At 35.9% G+C, this 23,595-nt stretch overlaps 1 protein-coding gene across 8 annotated transcripts; it reads right to left on the bottom strand.

Moving 5' to 3' along the window:
- Positions 1–12,101: 12,101 nt before the first annotated feature.
- LOC131043497 (pentatricopeptide repeat-containing protein At1g71060, mitochondrial) lies at positions 12,102–21,477 on the bottom strand. Of its 8 annotated transcripts, none has more exons than XM_057976717.2 (6): positions 21,238–21,477; positions 20,130–20,465; positions 18,378–19,947; positions 18,015–18,245; positions 17,547–17,867; positions 12,102–12,243 (listed from the first exon to the last, which is right to left on the bottom strand). In XM_057976717.2, exons 2-4 carry the CDS (start codon positions 20,181–20,183, stop codon positions 18,214–18,216), a joined length of 1,656 nt encoding a protein of 551 aa, XP_057832700.1. In that variant the 5' UTR covers positions 20,184–20,465; positions 21,238–21,477; the 3' UTR covers positions 12,102–12,243; positions 17,547–17,867; positions 18,015–18,213. The 8 variants fall into 8 exon arrangements, with proteins under 8 accessions (XP_057832700.1, XP_057832697.1, XP_057832698.1 ...); XM_057976714.2 differs by lacking the exon at positions 12,102–12,243 and adding an exon at positions 20,967–21,152 and having other exon boundaries at positions 17,266–17,867; XM_057976715.2 differs by lacking the exon at positions 12,102–12,243 and adding an exon at positions 20,967–21,152 and having other exon boundaries at positions 17,266–17,867; positions 20,130–20,211.
- Between the last annotated feature and the right edge of the window lie 2,118 nt (positions 21,478–23,595).

Below are 23,595 nucleotides of genomic sequence, written 5' to 3'. Positions count from 1 at the left end.
GTTGGAAGACTTTAGAGGGCATGGAAACCGAAAGAAAGGAGATGCCAAGCTTTGAGGTTTTTTTTAAGACCATAACATCAGTTGCAGCACCTTTTGTGAGTATTAAGGATGTTGTGGAGGTACAGAAAAAGACGTGAAAAAAAAAGCTGAAGTCGCCACAACCTTTTGGGAGAGTTTTACTATTATTATGACTCCCCAATTTGATTGACATAGTCTTTTTGGAAACATTTGAAGGCTTAAAAGTGAAGCGACACCATCTTGGAAGTCATACGCTAGGCTTTAGAAGAATTTGAATGCAAGTAGGAATCTTAAATTGGTTGACCCAGCTTTTTGGGAGAGACGTATAGCTGCAAGTGTGTGGAGTGTTTGAAAGGATTTTAAAAGGAGGTCACAGTTTTTTTAAGAGTGCAGAGCTTGTATTGGACTTTTCATTTGCCACTCAGCTCATTAGAGATTCTGGAAGAATTAAAAGGGGCAGTAACACTTTCTGAAAGGTCCTTGGATGCTTGAGGGACTCTTATATGACTGTCCTACTTTTCAATCAGCCAATGAAGGGTAATAAAGGGAGCAGCTAGTCAAGGAGGACGTTGTAATAGTGTTAAGTTTGAATGCTTGAGTTATAATAGCTAGCCGCCTACTTCTCAAAGGAGATTATCTCAGGGGCTAGTAACTTTCCATCTTCAAAACTTAAATGTATTAGAAAATCCTCTATTAGCTAATAGAAAATACATTGAGTTTATTCTCCACTGTAACATGCTATCTTTCTTTAACACATACAAATTCAATATCTGTTATGCTATGTCCTCGATATTGCTAAGCTATAAACTTGCAAAGATCACATTAAAGCAACCACTTTCAGTTCAGGTAAAACGGGAAGCTATAAAGAAGCAATTCATGTTGGAACCTTGGATCTTAAAATAAATAAAGGTGTGATTAAGTTGTTACCGAAGGATGGTTCTTGTGAAAAATTGCAGACCCAACACTCTCCTTGATGCGTCATATAATGCTTGCTAAAGTTGTCGTCAAATTAATAAAAATTGTCAGAAGTAGTTTCTTTGTCCTAAAGAGGATTTCTTAAGGCATCCACATTCTTGAAAACCTTTTTAACTAGTTGGGAAGGTTTAAAATAGACCAAAACATCTAGATCAGATGCTTCTATAGTGCAGCGAGATTTTAAAAAAGCTTATGACAGAATTGAATGGCCTTTCATTATTTTGGTGTTACAAACATTAGGCTTCAAAGACAAATCTATAGACTTGTCGAAACCCTATTCAAGGACACTTCTACTTGTTAAAGTTAGTAACTTCAGCAGATATCATGCCTGTCGAGTTCTTCATGTGCTTTCGGTTTTCCTCTTAAATAGTTGTTATGAGTTTCGGTTTCATCTTACTCTAGCCGTCACCGACTCTAGCTGGACAAACATTTCCTTTCCTCCGCTGAAGTCTCCAGCTAATAGTCTTTGTCGGTGATGATTGGCTTTCCACTTTCCATATTCTCCTTCATGCGGGTCTTAGTGTGTGCTATATATTCTTTTGCCGAGGGTTATCTAGAGTATGATTGACATTCCGTCTTGATGATCTCTTTATTAAAACTTCATGAGTTGGATGCTGTGACTGTCTCTATAATCTTCAGGGAAGATTATCTATATTCAGCTGTGTTCTTTGAGGTGTACTGATTCGTTCTATTGTCATTTTCACATTATTTTGTAAACGGTTATTCTTTCTGACAGTCATCTTTTATTTATAGCACTGTTGATCATTATAAAAATGACTGTCTTCTAAGTGTGACAGATTTGTACCTATTTTGAACTTCAATAAAATCTATTTTGGTGTGGCTAGGTTTTTCACCCTCAGGTGGAGGGTTTTCCCAGGATAATTTGCTGTGTTCTTGTTCTTATAAGCTTTCTTAAGTTCTTTTATCTGTGTCTATAGCTATCAGATTTCAGTTTTGAACACTACTTGGGATGATATAAGTGGCACTTCAGCTCCTTTTGCCCTTAGGCAAGCATACCCTGTTACCCCATCTATGTTTGTTAAAGCTACCAAAGCCCTCCAATATCAACTTGGGAAAAGTGCTTTTGGACTTCTAATGGTTCTTAACTTGTTGATATTCAATTTTTGGATGACGCATCCATTTTCCCCTACATTGAGGAGGTGAATTTCTTGGTTATGTTGAAAACAATGGATTTGTACTGTATGGCATTTGGATCCAAGCTATCAAGACAGAAATCTATAGTTGTCAATTGGTCTAAATCTCCTCCCCCATTGTTTAGTAAAATTAGATGGGCTTGAAGGGCCCAAATAAACAGTTGAGGTCCACCTAGGAATTCCTTTTCGTTGTATCCTACTAAAAAAATGTGGGGTTGGGTGGTTCACAAAATTGAGGAAAATTTGCTAAATGGCAAGGCCATCTTCTGTCTATTGCTGGAAGATTCCAAAGTTGCCAAAAGTTCTTCTCTTGTAGTCTGTATTATGCTTCGGCATGGCATTTGGAAGCTAACAAGTTGATAAGCTGCACAAGATGATAAGAGATTTCTTATGGTCTGAAGGTAAGCATGGTAAAAAGAGGTATGTTGTTGATTGAAGTTGGCGTTGCCTCCCAACAAAGCTTGAAGGAATGGGCCTTAGAAATTTGAAGACCAGTGGCATTTCTCTTGCTTTCAAATGGATAATGAATCCTAAGGGTGATGAAACTCAAAAAATCTTGATTAGGAACAATATTTGCAAAGTTGTTTTATTCCTAAAAACAAAAAATCATGGAAGGGGCTTCAACCATGGTCTCATTTTCAGAAAAATTCTAGTGAAACCCACAGGGTCAGTTATTTTTTGCAATATACAGAGAGCTTGGGAGGTAGCCATAAGGTTGTTAGTTGGGAAACTATTACTAAAAGGGATGATAGTGTACATAGCTTTAGGTCAATATGATGGAGTTTGCAGTATAAAAACAAGTTATTGACATTGATTCAACCGTGTTCTTTAAGAGTGGTTTGCCAAAAATATTCAAAATTTAGGGGATCTTTTCATGAATGGTCAGCTGGTATCCTAAAAGGAAATAAAGAATGCACCCAATTTCTAAATCGCAAAAGATAACCTTCTCTATTGTCTTAAGAGTTGTCAATAATCTTCCTAATGTTACTTCACTTACTAATATTTCTAGTAGTGATATATATGACTTGCTTGCCACTACTGAGGAGTTTTTTACTTTTCTGAATAATAAATGGAATATAACCCTGTCTGAAATTGAATGGAGAAAAAGACGCACTTTCATGTGCTCTCCAAAAATTCAGCCAAAAAAAAAGTTAATTTTAGATGGATGTTTTTTTTGTAAAAGTTTAATGTTGATTCTTTTATTTGTGCCTCTGGCCAATTCATTGCTGTTTGTTCTTTCTGTAATGTTGATGAGTTGTATATACATCTTTTTCTTGACAACCAATCCATAAGTGCCAAAGATGTGCTTCAAGTCTCTCACCAATTTACAGATTACTAGCTCCTTCACTGAACAAACCAACTTGCAATTGAACAAAACAATTAACCAGTCCACCAATTCAAAATACCAATCACAATTACTATGCTAAAGAACTTGAAGCAGAAGTAAAACACACATATAAATTAGATACACAGCACCAAGTTCAGCTGGAAAACCCTTTCAAAGTGGGGTAACGCACCAACAAGAGTGCAATTTATTGCCTGTGGCCAGTGAAACATCAAGTGTCACCCAAATGAAGCACTTGAACTTCATGCTATTTGCATTCTGTATTGCTCACACACCAAGAACATGAATTTGTCAGTAGCGATTACTCATCTCCCAGGCAATCAAAACACACCTTCTGGTAAAAGGGGCAAATTCGTCAATGAGAAACATGTTCAACAGCTGGAATGCAGCATTCTAGTTTTGGCGTCCTCAAGATGTTCCAAACCACCCATTGCACCTTCACCTACCTTAAACCAACTACTCTGTACTCCCAACCACTGAAAACATGACAAACCTCCACATTCATCTTGATCGTTGACTTCCAACTATGACCCGAATGGTCCCTTGATGATGACTCCAATGGTCCAGCATTGACAATCCATTTCGTGGATCAACAACCCTTTTACTAGAAAAGTTTACAATTTCTCTCTTAATTATTATGTTGTGTGCTGCGAAGAATGTCTTGTCTTGGCATGATATTATGTTTGGGTTTGTAAAAGGCCTTAGCAAACCACTGAAAACATGACAAACCTCCACATTCATCTTGATCGTTGACCTCCAACTATGACCCGAATGGTCCCTTGATGATGACTTCAATGGCCCAGCATTGACAATCCATTTCGTGGATCAACAACCCTTTTACTAGAAGAGTTTACAATTTCTCTCTTAATTATTATGTTGTGTGCTGCGAAGAATGTCTTGTCTTGGCATGATATTATGTTTGGGTTTGTAAAAGGCCTTAGCAATAAGTTATGTAAACTTTGCCTATCTAGTCCACTAAGGTTTTATGGTTTATTTGAAGAGCAAGGAATAATGAGTTGTTTCAAGGTAAAAGAAGACTGGCTAACTTAAGCTGTGAAGTCACCTCCTCTGTTGGGTACTCCACTGGTTACAATGTTACTAAAAATCTCTAAGGATGAATTCTTCAAACTGATGAATAATGGAATCCTAAACTCAAAAAAGGATGACATCAAATATTCAGAATGGTAGCCAAATTTTGAAAATGATGATGAGATAGAAGAGGTTAAAAAATATACTGGAACTCATCAAAGTAACCCCAACAGCTCTAAATTTGTTTAAAAATATGGATGCAAAGCCAAATCAATGGATGTCAACAATAAAAAGGCTACAAAGATTGGGAAATAGATTGTGGACCACTTCATATGCTATAATACAAGTCAGTCTTGGCATAACATTAGACATTTAATCACGTAGAGAATGAAGCTGAAAATACCTCTAATTTGAGGAGAGTAACTGATAGAAAGGCCAGAGAGTCTGACTAGTTCTCTCTATATTGGATGGTGGCTACTTAGGTCTGATAGTCTTATTTTATAAAACTGATGTCTATTACTTAATAATTTGTGCTGCTTCTCCTAATTTCGTAAAGTAAAGGTGGCTTATGTTTTATTTTAGTTTGAAGTCTATGAAATTTATTTTTTTTTAACTTGTTAGAAATGTCAAGCAGCAGTACAAGAACAGATGTAGAATCGAATAGGGTTTTCTTAATTCAGGCTATGGCCATAAACTTTTTCTTGATGAATAGGTCATCTGAGACTCCCCAAAGAAGCAGGATTTGAGGGTAGCCATCAATGGCACATGTCAAGATGTTTAGGTGTGACGCCTATATGTATGTAGCAAAAAGAAGATGAAGGAAACTTAAAAACAAACCATTCCGTTTGAGAACAATTGATGACCCACATAAGTATTGGTGCAAGTTGAAAACAATTTATGACAATCATAACTCACCTCTTTATTCAGCCCAAACAAGATTGTGTTGGCTGGAGTAACCATTTGCTTCAGCTGAAGACACTTACCTACATCCTCCCATAATCCAATACCCTTAAAATGACCAATCTTACTGCTGTTCAAATCTGAAAATGACATTTTTAATCTGATTTCATCAAAATCAGCAACTTGAGAATGGAATGGCAGCTGCAAATTTGAAACTTTCTTACCAAAATAGGGAATGACAGCATTGTTTTGACAAGAATCCCTTCTGTAAAGGTTAAAAAATCAGCCCAAATGGTTTCCAAATGAAAATTGCTCTATTCCTTGATTAAGAGAACTTGTGATTCCAACTGTAAGTTTACCAATGAAATCATGGGATGAACGATTGGAATGTTAACATCAGTTCTAAGATTGAAATTTTTATCTATAATCATCATTGAATCATCAACCTTTCATTATCAATAATCTCCAACATACTTTGTTGGTGACCACTTTGTATAAAAACTTGTCAATGAAATAGCTTCACCATGCTTATGCTGCGCTACGCTGGTATTCATGAGAACTTCTCCTAGAGATCTCCTGAAAGTGCTTAAGACATCATCTCTAAGAAGAATGCTTTCCAAACAACCAACCTTAAATTCATGACAGTTCTCATCTCTTTGTGGTGATTTTATAAATGCTAAGTTTATCACCAAATCATTACTATCCAAAGTAAAAAAAAAATACCATCATGAGAGAATCTCTTCTCTAGCTCTATCAATTTACACTCTTCATGCACTTCCCAAGTGCTATCAATCGATTGAACCACCATGGTACTAGAAATATTGAAGTCATTTTTCATATTTTCTTCCTATCTGTAGTCTTCTTCATGACTCCAAGAATAACTTGACTCCAAATTAGAGTTCTTTTGGAGCTCATCAATTCCTTCAATCAATTGCTTGACCTCCATAGTCCTTGTGCCAGCTTCTTGCTCCCTGGGCATGGCTGCAACAGTTGACTGACTTTCAGCTTTGAATAGTGAAAAATGAGTTAGACTTGGCTCTAGATTGAGCTCATCAACCTTTTTCTCCTTCTCTTGGTATGCATCCAAGGTCTCATATGCAAACTCAATAGCATGATCCCTATCTGAAAGCAATTGCAAATAGTCAGATTTTATTACCTCCAATGCTTCTTTGATAGTATGCAGACCTGCAGAATTGACTTCATCATTAATATCCCTCTGTTTTTCTTCAACTTGAGCTTTGTAAAGGAGTTCTTCAATGAAGTTGTGTGCGCTATCAAATCTAGTTAAAGTTTGCACAATCTTTTCTTCAGTGATCATCAATTGATTCCTCAAAGCCTGTATTTCTCTAAGCCTTTGATCAAAATCAAAATCATGCAACAAATTTTCAAACTTCAAAAGAATGATTTTCAATATCATCTTCCCTTATATCATTCCTTTTGGAAAATTTGTGAGTTGAATTTAGGACAGACCTATACACCAACAAAGAATCATCAATTGCTTGTTCATCTTTGTAATTTGGTGACATAACACCTGGATCCCATGGTCTTTTGAATTGACTGTTTTGATCTGGAAATACAGGCTATGGGCACAACCGTAATCCTTCGATGGAATTACCAAAACTAGCTATGGGGGGTTTCATCCCCGAAACCAGTAACTCCAAGAGGGTTTCCATCCTTAAGAAGATTTGGAAGAACTTGTTGCGGCGTTTTCACACATAGCCCCATTGCAAATGAGGACCCCCACTTTTTTCTACCTTCTTAGTTGGTTTGGAGTCTTTTTTCTATTTGCCTTTCATTTGAAGAAGTATAGTCGGTCAAGAACTTATCAAGTTGAGTTACCTCTGATGTGAAAAAATAGGCTAAGGCATAAAAATGATCTAGGCTTCCAGTGTTTTTGCACCCCCCCTTCCATTATTCTCGCACCCCCCTTCCACTCTCATCAGCCATAAGAGTCACAAGACAATACAATAAGAGTCACCCATGCTTGCGAATCAATGTAAGCCATTAAATGAAAGGCAATGAAGGTCACAATTTTTTAATTGCAATCAATTTAATGCAAGTTGCTAACACCTTGTGATGAGCTATCGATTTCTAAAAGCTTCAAATTGATCATTTCATTTTATCAATAGAAATCAATTTTCACCTTTGCATTCAGCAATTAAACTTCAGCAGCGTATTGTGAGGACAGCAATCTGGTTCTCATCAGGTTTTTGATCAAGACGTTCTTACCTTTTGCAAACACAGCGAAAATCATCTTTCTCTGGCTGTGTTTCAATCAATTAGCTTCATCATCAATTTGGACAAACAGCAATATCATCATTCTTGTTTACATATGAAGCAATGAGACTTGGAGAATTATGATCTTATGCGATTTTGGAGATGTAGCGACTTACGACTATGAGTTTGACAAGGGAGCCATTCTGATCAGTGAATCATCTTGCACTGATTAGAAGTCATTACTAAGCGCAGTGAATTTGGACTTATTGGCAGATCCATCATCCAGCAATGCAACCTTGATTGCCAATCAGCGCTACCAATATACACCATTCTGATTGTATATGCAGTGATTTCATTTGCAGTGGCAAATTCAGGCCAGCGAATTCAACTCAATAAATCGCCCTAAGTACTGAGCTATTGCAACTTCATTTAGAGGTGGCAGATTCAAACTCCTTCACAAGCGACTGTGTCTCTGAGTTCTTTTTAAGGAACAGCGATTAAGTTTTGTTATATTTGATGTCACATTGAATTACTTTATAAGGTGGCCGTTTTGACATTGCAGAGAACGCAATTGGTGCAAGCATTGAGTTGGAAAAGGTTATCAGATCTACATCAACAATCTGATAGGGATTGTAGACTGATATCAAAGACACATTCAATGTTTTGAGGTTATTTGATAAAGTGCAGAAATCAGTTTACTTTAGAGCAAGTTTGCAATGTTTAGTATAAGGCTTATTGCGTCATTCTTATGAATACCAAGCCTATTCTTACAACTGATTCAATTTATTATGCCTTACTTTCACAAGATTTTGTTTTGGGATGCCTTGCTCTAATACATTTTCTTGGATCTTTTTATAAAAAACTTACATTAAGTAAGCATGATCAAGTTTCAGAGATCCAGCTTGGGTTTTGATTTATCATTTTGAAGTTGGAATTCATTGCCCTAGGCAATTAGGCTTTGTTTGCAAATCAATTGTCATTTCATAAAACTAACTTAGCCAACTCTCACAGGTGCAAGATAGAGCAAAGCAAGCTCTCATCAAAGAGGGACACGATGAGGATCAGACATAGGCAAAACAAGGTTTGATGCATGCAATCAGCGTGAGGAGCAACTATCAACATCAAGTGCTCGAGGATAGAAGAATTTTCACAATCTTGAATTTCCTTCGAAAACCCAAGAATCATTGTCAATAAAGCCAAATGGAAACTCCAAAATGCAAGTGATCAAGACAGGAGACAATTTCAGAAGAGTTAATCAAAGTTAGAGGGTCAACTTGAGCAAAGTCTTCATCGCATCAAGAGCTTGAGATGTTGAGTATCAAGAGATATGCATCATTCATTCACATACTTGTGATGAGTTACAACGATCGAGCAAGCTGAGGTGGCGCCTAGTCATCATTTAACCAATCACATCATTTCAAGATAAGGCATCCAGATTCAATGAACTAACTCATCCTATGAAGAAGATAACTGCCACATGGGCACAAAGTTTGATGTACCTACCACCACTATCTATTGGTTGAATTTTCAAGAGAGGACATGTGTCCCATCTATTGTAACTTTGTCATTGGTTAAGCATTAAATGCTTTGCAATGGGTTCAACAAGCCATAATTAGGGTTTCTATCTATCGATCTTGGCCATTGATCATGGATCAATCTGAGCCACTGAATTGTAATGAGAGCACTATATAAGGCCTCACTTCTTCATTTGTAAAGTTAATAGCGAAAAGACGGAAAATAATAGTAGTTCAAGAACAGTTAGCAGCTAGAGTAGAATGGGAAGAGAAGGCAAAAATCGTTGCCAAAGTTGTAAATAAACTTCCTTTTCATGGTAAAATGTGTTGATTTTTCTACACTTGCATGGTTTCTTGTTGGATCTTAATGTAAAATGTTGATAATTAGATGAAAGGAAGACTTTGTGTATGATCAAAGGTGAAATTCATATGTCCATACTACTAACACCTTGTCAATGGTAAAGTTCCTTGTGTAGTCAACTAGAATCATTAAGCTAAAGCTTAACTTCAATTATCGCTTCTTCATTGATATGCATCAATTTGATGGTGTCTATGCTTGTGGTGGTAAAGCTATCATTAGGAGATTGCACTAGCCTTGTGGAGATGTTCGTTGCATGTCGAAGCAAGACTTAGTTGTAATTTCATCAAAGATTGTCCATTGTTCTCACATTCGTAGGAGTAGAATAGCTTCCTCAACCCTTATCCTTTTTCCATTGTTTACTCAAATTAATCCCATGTTCCAACGATATTCAAAGCATTCAAGTAGTTCAAGCACATTCAGCATTCAACATAAGTCCACCTTGTGAAACCAGCAATATCGCATCAGATACAACTGAGTCTATCCAAGAGCACGTCAAGACCTAACATTTGGGAACCTTGGTGTCATCCCACTTGATCACACAGCTTAGCATTTGGGAGTCTTTGTTCAAGAGCGGATAGAATACTTAGTATTTTATTTTGTGTTGCATAATGCGTAAAAACACCATCAATAGAACTCATCAAATTCATGATTCTCCCTTATAACGAGCCCTCAAGCTCCTTGTAATATTTTATAACTTTACCAAAGAGAAAAAACCAATTCCAAATTATAATAATTCCTTTTTTACCCTCAAAAGGATCTTATAGGTGAATTAATATTATTTTTCATGAGCAAAAAGCCCCAAGCCTGGGTGTCCATCATAGTACACATTTTCTCACCTTTAAAACAAGCTATTACACAAAGTTGTCCATTTATTATTTCTCAATGTTAGACAACATTAATAAAATATTAATTAATAACTCAATAGCTCACCCAAGTTGGGGAAAGCATAAAAATTGTATCAGAATCAAAATCTGCTCATACCAACGTGATCCTAAAGATTTGGGATGATGATCAGAGCCAACTACGTGACTCACTAAAAATAGACTGCTCCTCCAAAAAGTTTGGCTACCACACAAAAAGTCAGAAATTGATTCTGAAATCATCACTAGACTCACCAGGGCTAATAAGCTCATTGCCAAAAATCGAAGTCACTGGTGATCAGCCTTGGACACTCCAAGAAATTTGGAGTTCTTCCCAACACACTCAGAAACTAGCTACAAGTTCACAAATCAATATTACTCAAAATTGGAACATTACAATAACCCTCTTCAATATTTCAACTCATCCTTGAATGTGCACTTGAGCGAATTACAATATTATTTTCTCTTAAGTCATTTCCCTTAAAAACTTCATTTTAAAGTGTCTAAGAAGTCCTTTTAGTTAAACTTATAGACCCTGGTCCTATCGACACTTTATAACTATTCAATAATAAAATATAAGATGTTTTCTATGATTATAACATAAGTTATTTCAGGACAACTTAAATTATTAAATTATTTCTCTTGCCTATCAACTTAAATTATTAATTAGGAGCACCTTAGCCTATTATTTTATTTCCCAATAGCCTATGGGAAATAAAATAATAGGCTAAGGCGCTCCTAATTAACTTCACCTGAAAAAGGGGACACGACACTCAAGAGGTCCTTTAGTAAATTGAAGTAACTGCCTAGGTAATCATACCAATAATTTGACAACATTATTTTCATACAATATTTTAGGAGAAATACATCTGACAACTATATTTATTTCAACGAATTATGACAAAGCTTCATAATTTTGGTTCTACATGTTGAGGATAACATATTGTTAACAAATAAGAAATAACTTGTAAATATCAAGAAGTCTGAATTGTCTAGGAAAATCAATATTAAGAACTTGGGGTAAGTACATTATTCCTTGGTCATAGAGATAAGATGAGAGAAAAAAATAGGATGGCATACATCAGTCTGAGGAAATGTATAGAAGATATTCTCAAGCTCTTTAGTATGGACAATAGCAAGCCTGTGATGGCTTCAATTGGAGTGAGAGTTAACAGTTAAGCTATCTAGTGACACAGGTCATTAAAGTGAGGGGCAAGAGAAAGAGGTGAATAAAGCGTCATGCACTAGTGCGATGTGTTTACCAAATGTACCATATGGTATGTGTGAGAACATATATTGCACGTATAGGAGTTGTTAGTAGATACAAGGCTTAATTCAGGGAAGAAACATCAAATGGCAATGAAGAGGACAAATCATTTCATAAGAATAATGTAGAGAAAACTTAAGACACCTTGCAAGAAGAGAATCTGTGAGTAGTTTGAGGAAATGAAGAAAAAGGGCATATGAAGAAAAAGAGCATAGTGTGATACATGGCCCATTTTTACAGTTAAATGTGCATTTCGAAGAAACAAAAAGAATAACAAGACTGTGCATAAGAAAACTAAAATGTCCAAAGAGAAACACACTCAAATATATTAAAAAGGAGACGTATGTGATGACAAACAAAAACAGCATGATGCAAAGAAACCAAATCACAATAAGTTTTCGAGAACAAAACTCACTCTCCTGCATTAAAACCCAGAAGAATCTTGATCATCATTATATTATGAATTTCAACTACTTCATTACATTAGCAAGCAAAATTGACCAGCAGACAAACCTTAAGGACAACTTGAAAGGAGGTAATATGTCAAGCACGTCTTCCAGTTGAAATAGTAGGTGGCCACTCCACCATATCAAGATGCCTTACCTATATTAACATTGACAAATATACATAAAAATACCAACACAAAAATGTATAACGTACACAAGTTATTCTACTAAAAAAACTATTATATGCTGGCATTTCGTTTTATAAATACCTTAGAATTTAGATATAATCTATCAAGCAAGCAAGATAATGTGGCTAAAAGTGTATGGAAGGATCACTTGTTCTGGGAACCAGTCATGTCTAATTTATTAAGTCATTCAGATCCAAGGACTAAGCGGCACATAAGTTTATAATGAAACTACACAACACTACTGATAATGCACAAAATGCACCTCTAAGCCCAGTTTTTGGTTTGTCATATATGCCTAAGAGGTCTGTCATTATACATCCCATGAAAAATGCTGATACTCTTACCTAATTGAAAAATGAATGGTGCATACTATCAGATCATCGAAATCTTGGGTGATCTAGATTTCCATAATGGTCGTTGGATACATAGAAGGCTGAAACTTGTGTTTGATGAAATTAAAATTCCAAGCAAAGTCAACATATATACAACCTGGAGTCAAAATTAGGAATGGTGTTTTCATATTTTTGTCACATATCTACTAGATATGTCAGTAAATATGTATGTACTACATTACTGAAAAATATATATAATAAAAATTAAAATATGTATTCTGGGCGGTGAATATGAAGGGTAGAATGATATTTTATAAAAAAGATCAAGGATAAGTCCAACAAGTCATCTACCTACAAGGTAAAAATGGCCGTGACTGTTGATAGCAACCCTTAATAGCTAGTTATATAATTAATTAGGTTATAAGCAGTTTCTTTTGGAACAACACTAAACAAAAAATTGGCTATATGGACAGACAAAATCTCATATATTGTCTGCAATGACCTGCAAATACATTATCAGTACATATTCATTAAGAAGTGTAATACTCTAGAACAGGATTGGATAAACCAAAGACTCTTCTATATCTGGTTAAGAAATCAGATTACCACATAACAAATACAAAACAATGACAAACACCTACTAAATTTCAATTTTTCCTTCATTATATATATGAGCAGGTTATTCTGGATATTGTAGGATAGGAAGTACAGAGAAAAAAAAACTTACACATCTGGAATTTTCAAGAAATCTGAAATTTCAAACCATGCATTAACTTTTGTTTCCATGGCAAGATAATTGACTTTTTTACATGAGGTAAGACATTCTGATTGTTCTATTTAACACAAACTTTCTGGGGTTAAATTTGACTGATGGTATGTGAACAATAAATGTGATTTGACTGAGGAGAGATATTATCAGGCATAACTGTTTCCGTGCATTTATTTTGCTAAATATTTCACATAAACTGTAATGTCCCATTATATTAGAGAAACAATTTAGGGTTTGTTTAACACAATCTGCCTTGCAAAAATGAAACAATTGACTCAATTTTTTTATTAGAAAACTTTTTATTGCAACTTAAAATGTGATCTTCCCTTTTTCATGATGACTGTGAGTAATAAAGAAGGAATCCCTAAGATCTGCCCCTTTTTAACTTTTAAGTGTATAATTTATCCTCCCACAGTGCTCAACAAACCATTCACAATATATCAAACTCTCCCTTCTCCTAATATCAAACAATTTTGCGCTGTGTTTAAATCTATATTATGTGTAAAAGTACATTTATTTCTTTTTTCCCTTATTTTCTAAGTTATACTTGTAACCAATGACTAGATCTGTCAACCTTTCTGTTCCAAAACCAAACCTGTTATCCTGGACTCAACTTTATGTGAATCTTATCTTCCAGATTTAAAAATTGCTTGTACACTCCAATTCCCAGGATAATGCTATACCATCTTTGTAGTTTCTGCCCTTTCTAGATTAACTAATATTTCTTTTTCCCCTTATTTTCTTGCTTTGCTCCTCTTAAACTCTGTTGAGTAAACTTCTAAGTTATACTTGTAACCAATGACTAGATCTGTCGACCTTTCTGTTCCAAAACCAAACCTGTTATCCTGGACTCAACTTTATGTGAATGTTGTCTTCCAGATTTAAAAATTGCTTGTACACTCCAATTCCCAGGATATTGCTATACCATCTTTGTAGTTTCTGCCCTTTCTAGATTAACTCACAATTAATTTATTTTTTTATTTAAAATCCAGAGGATTCCAAACTGTTATTTCAATCTGCTTTGTCATTAATTCTGTCTTAATAAAGCTTTACAAGATTCTTGGGGCAGTATATTTGAAATCCTTGTCTATATTGTTCACCATCATCAATAATTTACTCCACATGGACTATTAAGGTACTCAGAAGACCTTTCTTTATTCCTTCTTTTTCTTCCTGCAGAAGTACAATATGATGCTCAAATGACACTACAATGGTTTTCTTTCAATTGAGACTAGAACCCCCTACATTCTCCATTCTACTGAATAATTCAGTTCAAAATTACAAATCAAAAGTATTACAGAACAGATATTTGCAGAACAATTGGTTGCCTCAAATGTTTGTTCCATGTTCAACTTTCTGGGGTTTCCTTGATTTAATGCATATTATAAGGTCAAGTTGTTTCAGCCTGATCCTTTCTTGTCTTCCTCTGTTAATCCTACCATCTACCCATTTCTTCCCACAGAATATGAGAAAATCTTCTGCTTCTTCAAAAGCAGTATAACGTCAATAATTTTATTCAAACTTTTATTGTTATAGCAACATCCCCAGCAGAATGAATCAACACTGTTTAACACACATAACAATCTTAGATCACTTCCCATTTTGGCAGCCCCACCAAATGAAAATTAGACCACTGACATCACTAGATGAACAGGTTGTGCACTCCTCTTTCTTATTTGGTAAAGATAAACACTTCAATCACTATGGCATGCCCTCAACTATCTCGCTGCTTTACTTTTAAAGAGATATTTAAACAAACTATCTGACCCTTTAGTGTGCAATTTTTCTTTATCCCTAATCTTGCCAATTAAACAAATAGCTCATCATTTTTCAGTACATGTTCCAAGACTCACCCAGACTCGCCTGAACTCAGCGAGTCCCAAGTCAAGTCACCCTTGGCAAGTCCTAGGGACTCGGACTCTGCCTCGGCCGAGCCTAGATGAGACTCACTGTGTCTCGCGGATTTGTCGAGTCCAATCGAGTCCCATCTCCAAGACTCAGCCAGACTCCAAAAAAAAAAAATTAAATCTCAAAAAATAACAAAAACAGACAATTTTGACAATTTTTGCATCCAAAAACCCTAAAATGTCCCTAAAAGCATCATTTCGCCCAATACAAAGATCATCTTGCTCTCTTCACTCTCTCTTTTCTCTTTTTCTCTAAAAAAAAATTGGGGGCCCCCACTTCTATTGTTCAGTTTTTCTCACATCTAACACACCTTGTGCAGCTTATCATTGTTACTCCTCAAACCCATTAGTGTCTCTACTCCCAAACCCCCACTAGTTAGTGGGACCCACCTTAGTTGCCTTCGTAAGAGGGATGCAAGCTCCTCTTATTAGAATATTTAATTACATTTTAGTCACCTATATTTAGTTCCTTGTTTAATGGGTCATTTAGCTTTTTAGTTAATTAGCTTTTAAGCTTTATTTAGCATTTAGCTTTTTCTTTTAGTTAATTAGCTTTTAAGCTTTATTTAGCGTTTAGCTTTCTAGTAGTTCACTTTAAACGACTTGTTCTTAATTTAGAACGTCGTCCTTGTAATCTCTTTATATACGCTTGTATATTGTTGAATAGATTATCCGATTATTGAATCATTCATTCAATTTATTTTTCACCTCTAAGCCACAGACTTCTAGTTATTGTTTTGATATTTGTTTGGAACATTTGATATCATGGATTTCATATTCCATAAATTTATACATTTGGCAATATTTATATATTTAAGTGTGCCATTTCCTTCAACTATAATTTGTGTTTATAACTATGTGATCAACATACACTTGGGTTTGTGACCAAATTAACTTCTATTTGATTATGTTATTGTGTCTTTAAGGTTTATTTAATAAAGGGTGCATGAAACGAGTTTTAAATCCTTTAAAATCTCTAAATTTCTTACGTTTTTCACTTGTCAAGTCTGTGCTGTGTTTTTTTGCCAAGTCCCGAGTCACCCTCACTGAGTCGACACCAAGTCCGAGTCTCGTTTCTATGGTCTAGAGTCAGTAAAGTTGTTCAAACTTGCCAATTAAAAAAAATAGCTTATCAATTTTTAGTACATGGTCCAGAGTCACCAAAGTTGCTCAAGCTTGCCCATCCTTTTCTAGACTTCAGCTCTCTTACTTTCTCTTTCCACCATTTTCAGAATATCATTTTCATCTCAACCCAAACTCTTATTATAGATCTGCTTTCATGGATAAGAGACATGTTTGACATTGGTTTGCTTTTAACAATTGGAGGCACACACCTGAAAAAATTTCCTTCCAAAATTAATATCTTCTCATTTCAATCTTGTTACTTGCTTTTTCTTTTTTTCTTTACATCTTGAAACTTGTATTTTATATAACTTATAAGTAATTTGGGTCCATAAATATCTCATATGCATGCTTTTCTATTTTTCCCTTTCAATATGCAACTGCTCAAAGCAAGAAGATAAAAAAACCAAGACAATATTAGCATTGGGAATATGACCTTTGAGGGGACATCTTAAGTAATAACATGGAAAATTTGTGTTAAGTGAAAGATACATATCTGAGGTGATGGCACAAAATTGAGATCAAATTGGCTGGAAAATTATCTATACCTAGGATGAGCAGATATTGAGACAAAAAATGGATCTTGTTGAGCCAGGTCTACAAAATGATTGTAGGTAAGCTGCGGCTATCACTGATGAGTAATAAATAATAAGGCATGGGAAGATAATAGACCAGGACAAAATCATTTTGAAAAAGAATTCTATTGATAATCAAGAGTCCATAAGATCTGTGAAGCTTCATTGTTTTAAATATCAGGAGTTGATACAAACTGCAAACTTTCTATTAAATTATTATAACAAACTAATACAAGGTAAGAAGGATGCAATTCTAATTTAGGAAATCATACAATGAATCTGTTAATTTGACGAATGGAGAGCTTTATTGATACATCTGCTCAGCATATAGTCAAGCTGTAATAATCTTCCGTTACTGGAAGAGCAGTGGAAATCTGGATATTTTTATCAGGACAAATAATAAGTGATTTTGATTAGCGCTTAGTACATTAAAATATGAAAACAATGAACAATAATAAATATCTCCCAGTTACAGGAAGAGGCCAGATTCTTAGAATTGCTTCCTTTTAGTAGCTCTGAATATAATTCTGTGTTTTTCTAACTTCAGATAGTGTGCAGGAAAGCTACCTCAGAGGCGTGTCAGTACATGTTACACTCAGAAATCAAAACCAGGCATGTCTCCATTTGCTAATCATTGTTAGTGATTATTCTCAAGCACTCTCAGGGCCTCTTCAACATCCAAGTCTTGCATCTCAGATAGAGCAAGAAGGTCTTCTGTTGATCTACAAAACCTCAATGTAGCAGTTTCTTAAAATACAGAATCACAAAGAATATTGTTGACTTTTCTCCAAGGCACAGCAAGACTCAATGGCACAGAGAAGCACGTGTACACAACAGGTATTGATGAAAATTGAGTCTAGGATCTTTTGTCGTGTCTTGTGATGGAACCTGCCCACATCACCTGCGAACCCTTAAAGTTGGAAATTTTGGTATTAAAAAGCAACCTCAAGTAAATTGATATGCTATCACTCTGAAATGTCATTTAAGCTATGGAAACACTGCAACATTCCATTGCAAAAGGTTAGTATAGCATACCCAAGAAGTGGTGTTGCTTTGATACTTTCAATTTAGCTTTCTGTCATGCAGGTCCCAACGGCACTTTTAAAAGACTAAGCAGAGGACCACATTTGCTAGCTGCTTTCCACAGCTCAGCGATAATGATAATAACTGATTAGTTATTATTCAAATCAGAATCCATTTTCCCTGACTGTTATTAACTTCTAATCACTTTGTGTCATTGTTTCCTGTGAATTACTAGCTGTATACCTGGGTAAGAAGTTTGGTCAGCAATTAAAATGCAACAAACATACATCCCAAACATTGACCTAATACAATGAGCACAAGAACCTTCAAGCCAATTTATCATTATATAAAAATGCAATTTGAAACAAAAAGTACCTAGTTTATCAAGTTGCTTTATTGTCTCTTCGAGCTCATTAAACTTTTCCATGTTGCGAATTTTTAGAAAACCAGAACGTAAAATCCTATAGGTTTGATAGCGTGGAACAATTCCCTTCTCTAGCATTTTCACAAAATGCTCAAAAGCTTCTATAAGTAGACCATTATAACAAAGACCATCTATTAGCACACTGTAACTCTGACGTCCACAATTATAACCCTTTTCTTGCATATCATTCCAAATATGAAATGCCATATCCACATTCCCAGTAGATAAAAACATGTCAAGCAAACTGTCATGAACCTTAAGGCTCGGGAAAAAGACAGTTCCAGAAACCCTATTATACAGTTCAAAGGCTTCTTTAGACTTTCTTTTTTTGCAAAGCTGTTCAAAAACACAGCTGTATGTCTTTGCATATGGAGTGAAACCCTGTCTAACCATTCTCTCCAAGACCTCACATGCATCGTCTACTTCACCTAGCATACAGAGGCAAGTAATCAAGCAATTGTATGCCGCAAAATCAAGAGCTGGGGTTAGTTCATTCAATGTAGAAATGTTCCCTGATGTTTTATTTACATCTTTTGATTCTTTAATATTACTAAGAATGCTACTTTTTATCTGATTAAATAACATTTTTGCCATGTCCTTCCTGCCTTTTGCACAAAGTGACTCAATAAGGGATGTGTATGCCCCCAATGTTGGCTGAACACCTTCCTGGTTCATCTGTTCCAGTATTCTGAATGCATCTGCTGGCCTATTTACCTCACACCATCCATGGATGAGAATACTAAAAGTTTTCTCATTGGGTGAATATGTATTTTTCAATCTCTCAAATATTAATTGGCAATCCTCAACACGCTTTTCATAGCAGAGAATTCGAACAAGGGTGTTGAAAGCTGCTGTACCACTTCGTTGGTCAAAGTCTTTCATCCTCTCAAAAGCATCCACTAAATCTTTCAACCTTCCAGCTTTCATATGGCTCTGAATGATGAGTTCCAAGGTTTTAAGTCTGCTCCAAAAGGCCTCATTTTTTATATCTTCAAACAACTCCCACATGGCCTGATATTGATGTGCTTTGCCCAAAATATGAATCATCAAATCCAAGCTTTCTAGAGAGTGTCTATACCGATGCTGCTGCCCAATCCATTGAAAAACCCTATGAGCTGACTCCCAATCATTGCCAACCGATCTTAGAATGTGTACAACTAAATCTGCTGTGAAAGAATTACCTTTTCTTTGAGCAATTGCCTCCAAGATGGGAACAGGAATGTCATCATCCTTAAATACTGTGCGAAGGCTGTCTATTTGAGCAAGGAAATCTTGAGACAGGTCCTTTAGATTCAGTCTATCATATTTAACATCCAAGAGAGTTTCACGAGAGCAATGAGAATTCTCAAAAAATTTATTTGAAGAAACAGAACAATTGCCCCTATCCTTTGTGTCTTGTCTCACATGGGCCTCTCTATCTCCAAGTCTGTTTGCTGCAAAACCTGAAAATACCCTTACAGAGAATTGAACCAATGAATCCCACAAAACAGCTGATGAGGGAAGAACTGACAAAACAGGTGCCTGAAGCAGGAAACAATCGCGGAAAAATAGCAACTGTCAATGCAATGCGAAACTCTAGAAAACATAAGGAACAATTTCAAGGGACTTACGCAAAAGAGAAGCCTACTTCAAGACATCTAATTAAAAAGACAAATGAGAACAAGGGTAAAACAGTGCAGTCATGAATATAAATATTTCCTCACCTGCCATAGACATTCCACCATGGTCCTCTGAAGGAGCCTATTCCTGACGTTCATCTGTCCATGGCCATGTCAATGGCCTGCTCTGCTATGCACAGATCATATTATCATGGTTACCAATCACACCGCATCTTAAAGAAGAAAAAGAAAAACAAGATAACCAAACAGCACCAATAGATTCAGCAGGCTATGGGCTAGCGGCAAGACAGAGTTATGGCCATTATAAAGCCACGGATTCAAGCCCTACTGACCATTCTCCTAATGTTAAAGACAAATACTCCCCATGTACAATGCCGGGTGCGTGTTGCTGGTAAATTTTCGCAGGATATGAAAGATGTCCTGAGATTGATGATACATTCCATTTCTTTAGTTGACCCCAATAAAAAATTTCGGTACAAAATTTACGATAACACCAATAAGAGACTCAAGAATGACTGCAGTTTTTGTTTTCCATCTTCTCTAATCATAGAAATGTGATTATTCAAGAACAAAATGAGTCTTACACCATTTGACATAAATCACTCGATATACTTTTTCGCAACATATTCTTACAAAATGAATATTAGATCTAATAAATATTCTGTTTATGATATTTAAAACAGCCCAAGGGAAATGAAAACTATATGAAATCTTCATACTTTAACCCTGTATCCTAAACCCTAAATCTTTACTTTCCTCGCAACAAGATGAATTGAGTAGTAAAGAATCTGATAAAAAACTAATACTCATAACAAGATGAATTGGGCAGCAAATAATCTGATAAAAGAATAATACTCATCCAATATCCTCATGTTTCTCCCTAAAATCAAGAAAAATAATATAGAGTGGATAGATTTATACATTATTGTTTTTGCGCCCTTGGAAATCATTAAAACGTGATCCCTTCAACAACCTTCCTTTTTCGACAAAAATCTTGAAAAAATGAGGAAGTGGATGCCTTGCATTAACGTTTGGCCTTCTAAGATCGTTACAAAAGTGACCCGCATTTTTTTCCCGTCATTAAAAGTGGCACACAAGTTTTTTGCCCTAATAGGAGGTAACCCACAAAGTTTTTGAAACTACTGAAAGTTCATGAAAAATGGTGTTTAATTTAGAAGATCTGTCTACACACCTGGTAACAGAGCCGATGATGCAGCACACTATGATTCGGAGATTAATTTGCCAGAATATGAGTTTCATTCTCGCAGGTAGTAATAGCTAATGCTCACATATTTTTGGCGATTGTTTTAACTGGGACTGTTTTTTTAAAGCTGGTCCTGCTATCGCCACGGGTGGCGATTGGCGATTGTAAAACATATTTTCAATCTCTACCTCTCTCTCTCCTATTTAAGACTATAGAAAGAGAATGCATTGGCTTGGTTTCATTGAGAAATCACCGTGTTAGAAGGCGGCTACATTAATGAATGAATGAAATAAAGATTTTAATGAACTATTTTTTTAAAACAATTATGTAATATCAAATTTTAAAATATTTAATATTCATAAATATAAAATAAATTAAATTCAAATTAATTATTAAATATAAGTCTTAAAATTACTTATTATAATAATTATTTAAATTTAGCCCGGACAGGTAGCAGAGTTGGCTTGGACCGTGGGTTTGCTCCCCATTGGGCTCGGGTTCGACTTTGAAGCTTGGATTCAACCGATGGGCTTAGCTGACAGGTTGCTTAGCTCATCTCCAGGGACTAGTCTTGCCTCAGCTCGCCCCATAATGGGAAACCAGTGTCGTTGCGCTGAGTCGTGGGGAGACCCTGGGTAACTAAAAAAAAAATTATTTAAATTTAATTTATAATAAATTTAGAATTTAAAAATGGCAACAGCGGCAAAGAGAATGAAAAAAATGTTGAGAAAGAGCATAGGAAGGCTAAAGAAGAGCAAAAGTGGGTAGAGGAAGAGCGAAAGAGGGTAGAGGAAGAGCGCAGGAAAGTAAGGGATCTTGGAGGAAAGAAATGGGGGGAAATCAAAGAAGTACAGAATTCAAGAGGAGCATAACCCCAAAGATCCAAAATGTACACATCCCATAGTGGATCTATGAAAATGGACAATGGGTAGATAATACTTAAAGGCCAACCAGAGGTGGAGCGATAGCAAAGATGGCAACAATGGATATTATGCTTGGAGACCTTCTAGAGCAACGAATCGGAGGCATCAAGGGCAAATAGCAGATTTCCTCAATATGAATGGACACATAAGAGTAGGGTATGGTCATATATGGGAAGATACTAAGGTTGGAGCCGACATCTCCAACAAATAGTGATTCAAAAATAGAGTGGCTAGGAAGGAAGATAGCACAAATTGGTTGAGGAAGGGGATAGGAAATCTAGAGGAGAAAGAAAACTCATCTAAGTTAGTAGGCCAACAAGCTCACTCCATCGAGACAAGAGGGGATAGAAGGGGGACATCAAGGGGGCTGGTGGAATAAACCAGATCAAATCCCTAGGAAACAAATGTATGAAGGGATCAACAATGGCAGGGATAGACAAAGTCATCTAATAATGGAAGAAGCCTCTAGAACCCCCTTTCAATTAGTGAATGGATTTAGGAGGGAGTTGGGCCCTAAGAAGAATCAATCGAATCAAAAAATTAGACGGAATCAAAGGAAGGGTTTAGGCAAGGGGTGGCCATAGTAGTAGGACTCCAATGAGGCAGACAAGATGAGGCCAAGGAATAGGTCGTGCAATAAGCTATTTGTAATGGATTGCCAAACACTATAACTGCAAATGTGTTTAGGCTCAAGGGCAAAGTGTTGTTGGTCAAATGGTATGGCACTGGAGGAGGAGACAACTTTGAGATCAAAGATTGGTGGAGGAACACATGTGTAGGATAGATAAGTATTTGACCCCTTCAAAATGACTTTTTCTTAATTGAGTGCATAGACATAAACCTAAAAATAAAAATTGTATGGGAAACCAATCTTTTTTAAGGGTTCCATCTTTCGTAGGATTAACTAGACTCCTAACTTTAACCCTGTAAAATATAACTTTAAAAAAACCCTAATTTGTGGATCAATTTGGTGGGGCTTTCGACATAATTCTAAAATGTAGAAACCTTAGTTAACATATGAGATGTCATAGGATATTTCTTGTGGGTTGAAGAGGATTTCTTAAATGGCAAGATGGGGGATACATCAAATATATGTAGAAATTGACACAGACTTAGGGGTCTATAAAGAACTATAAATAGTATCAGACTTCGACAGGTGGACTCAAAAAATAGAGGAGTTGGAAGCCAAGAAACCTAGTTGTTGTCTTTTAAGGCAAAAACTGATGGTTGTGAGCTTAGGTGCATAATGATAGCACAAGAAATGGGAGGTTGCAAGATGATAAAGGTAAAGCACCATTGTTTGAAGCCAGGGATGGTGGATCTAAAACCCATCTAGACAAAGAGATAGGTGAAAGGGAAAATTCTCTAAAGATATGAGTTTGCACAGATAACAGTATCCAACCTGTGAAAGCTCAAGAAGTGT

The sequence above is a fragment of the Cryptomeria japonica genome, chromosome 4 (assembly GCF_030272615.1).
Source record: "Cryptomeria japonica chromosome 4, Sugi_1.0, whole genome shotgun sequence".
NCBI classification, from domain to species: domain Eukaryota; kingdom Viridiplantae; phylum Streptophyta; class Pinopsida; order Cupressales; family Cupressaceae; genus Cryptomeria; species Cryptomeria japonica.
Note: the sequence above shows the minus strand (reverse complement) of the source record. Positions and strands in the feature narration are given on the sequence as shown.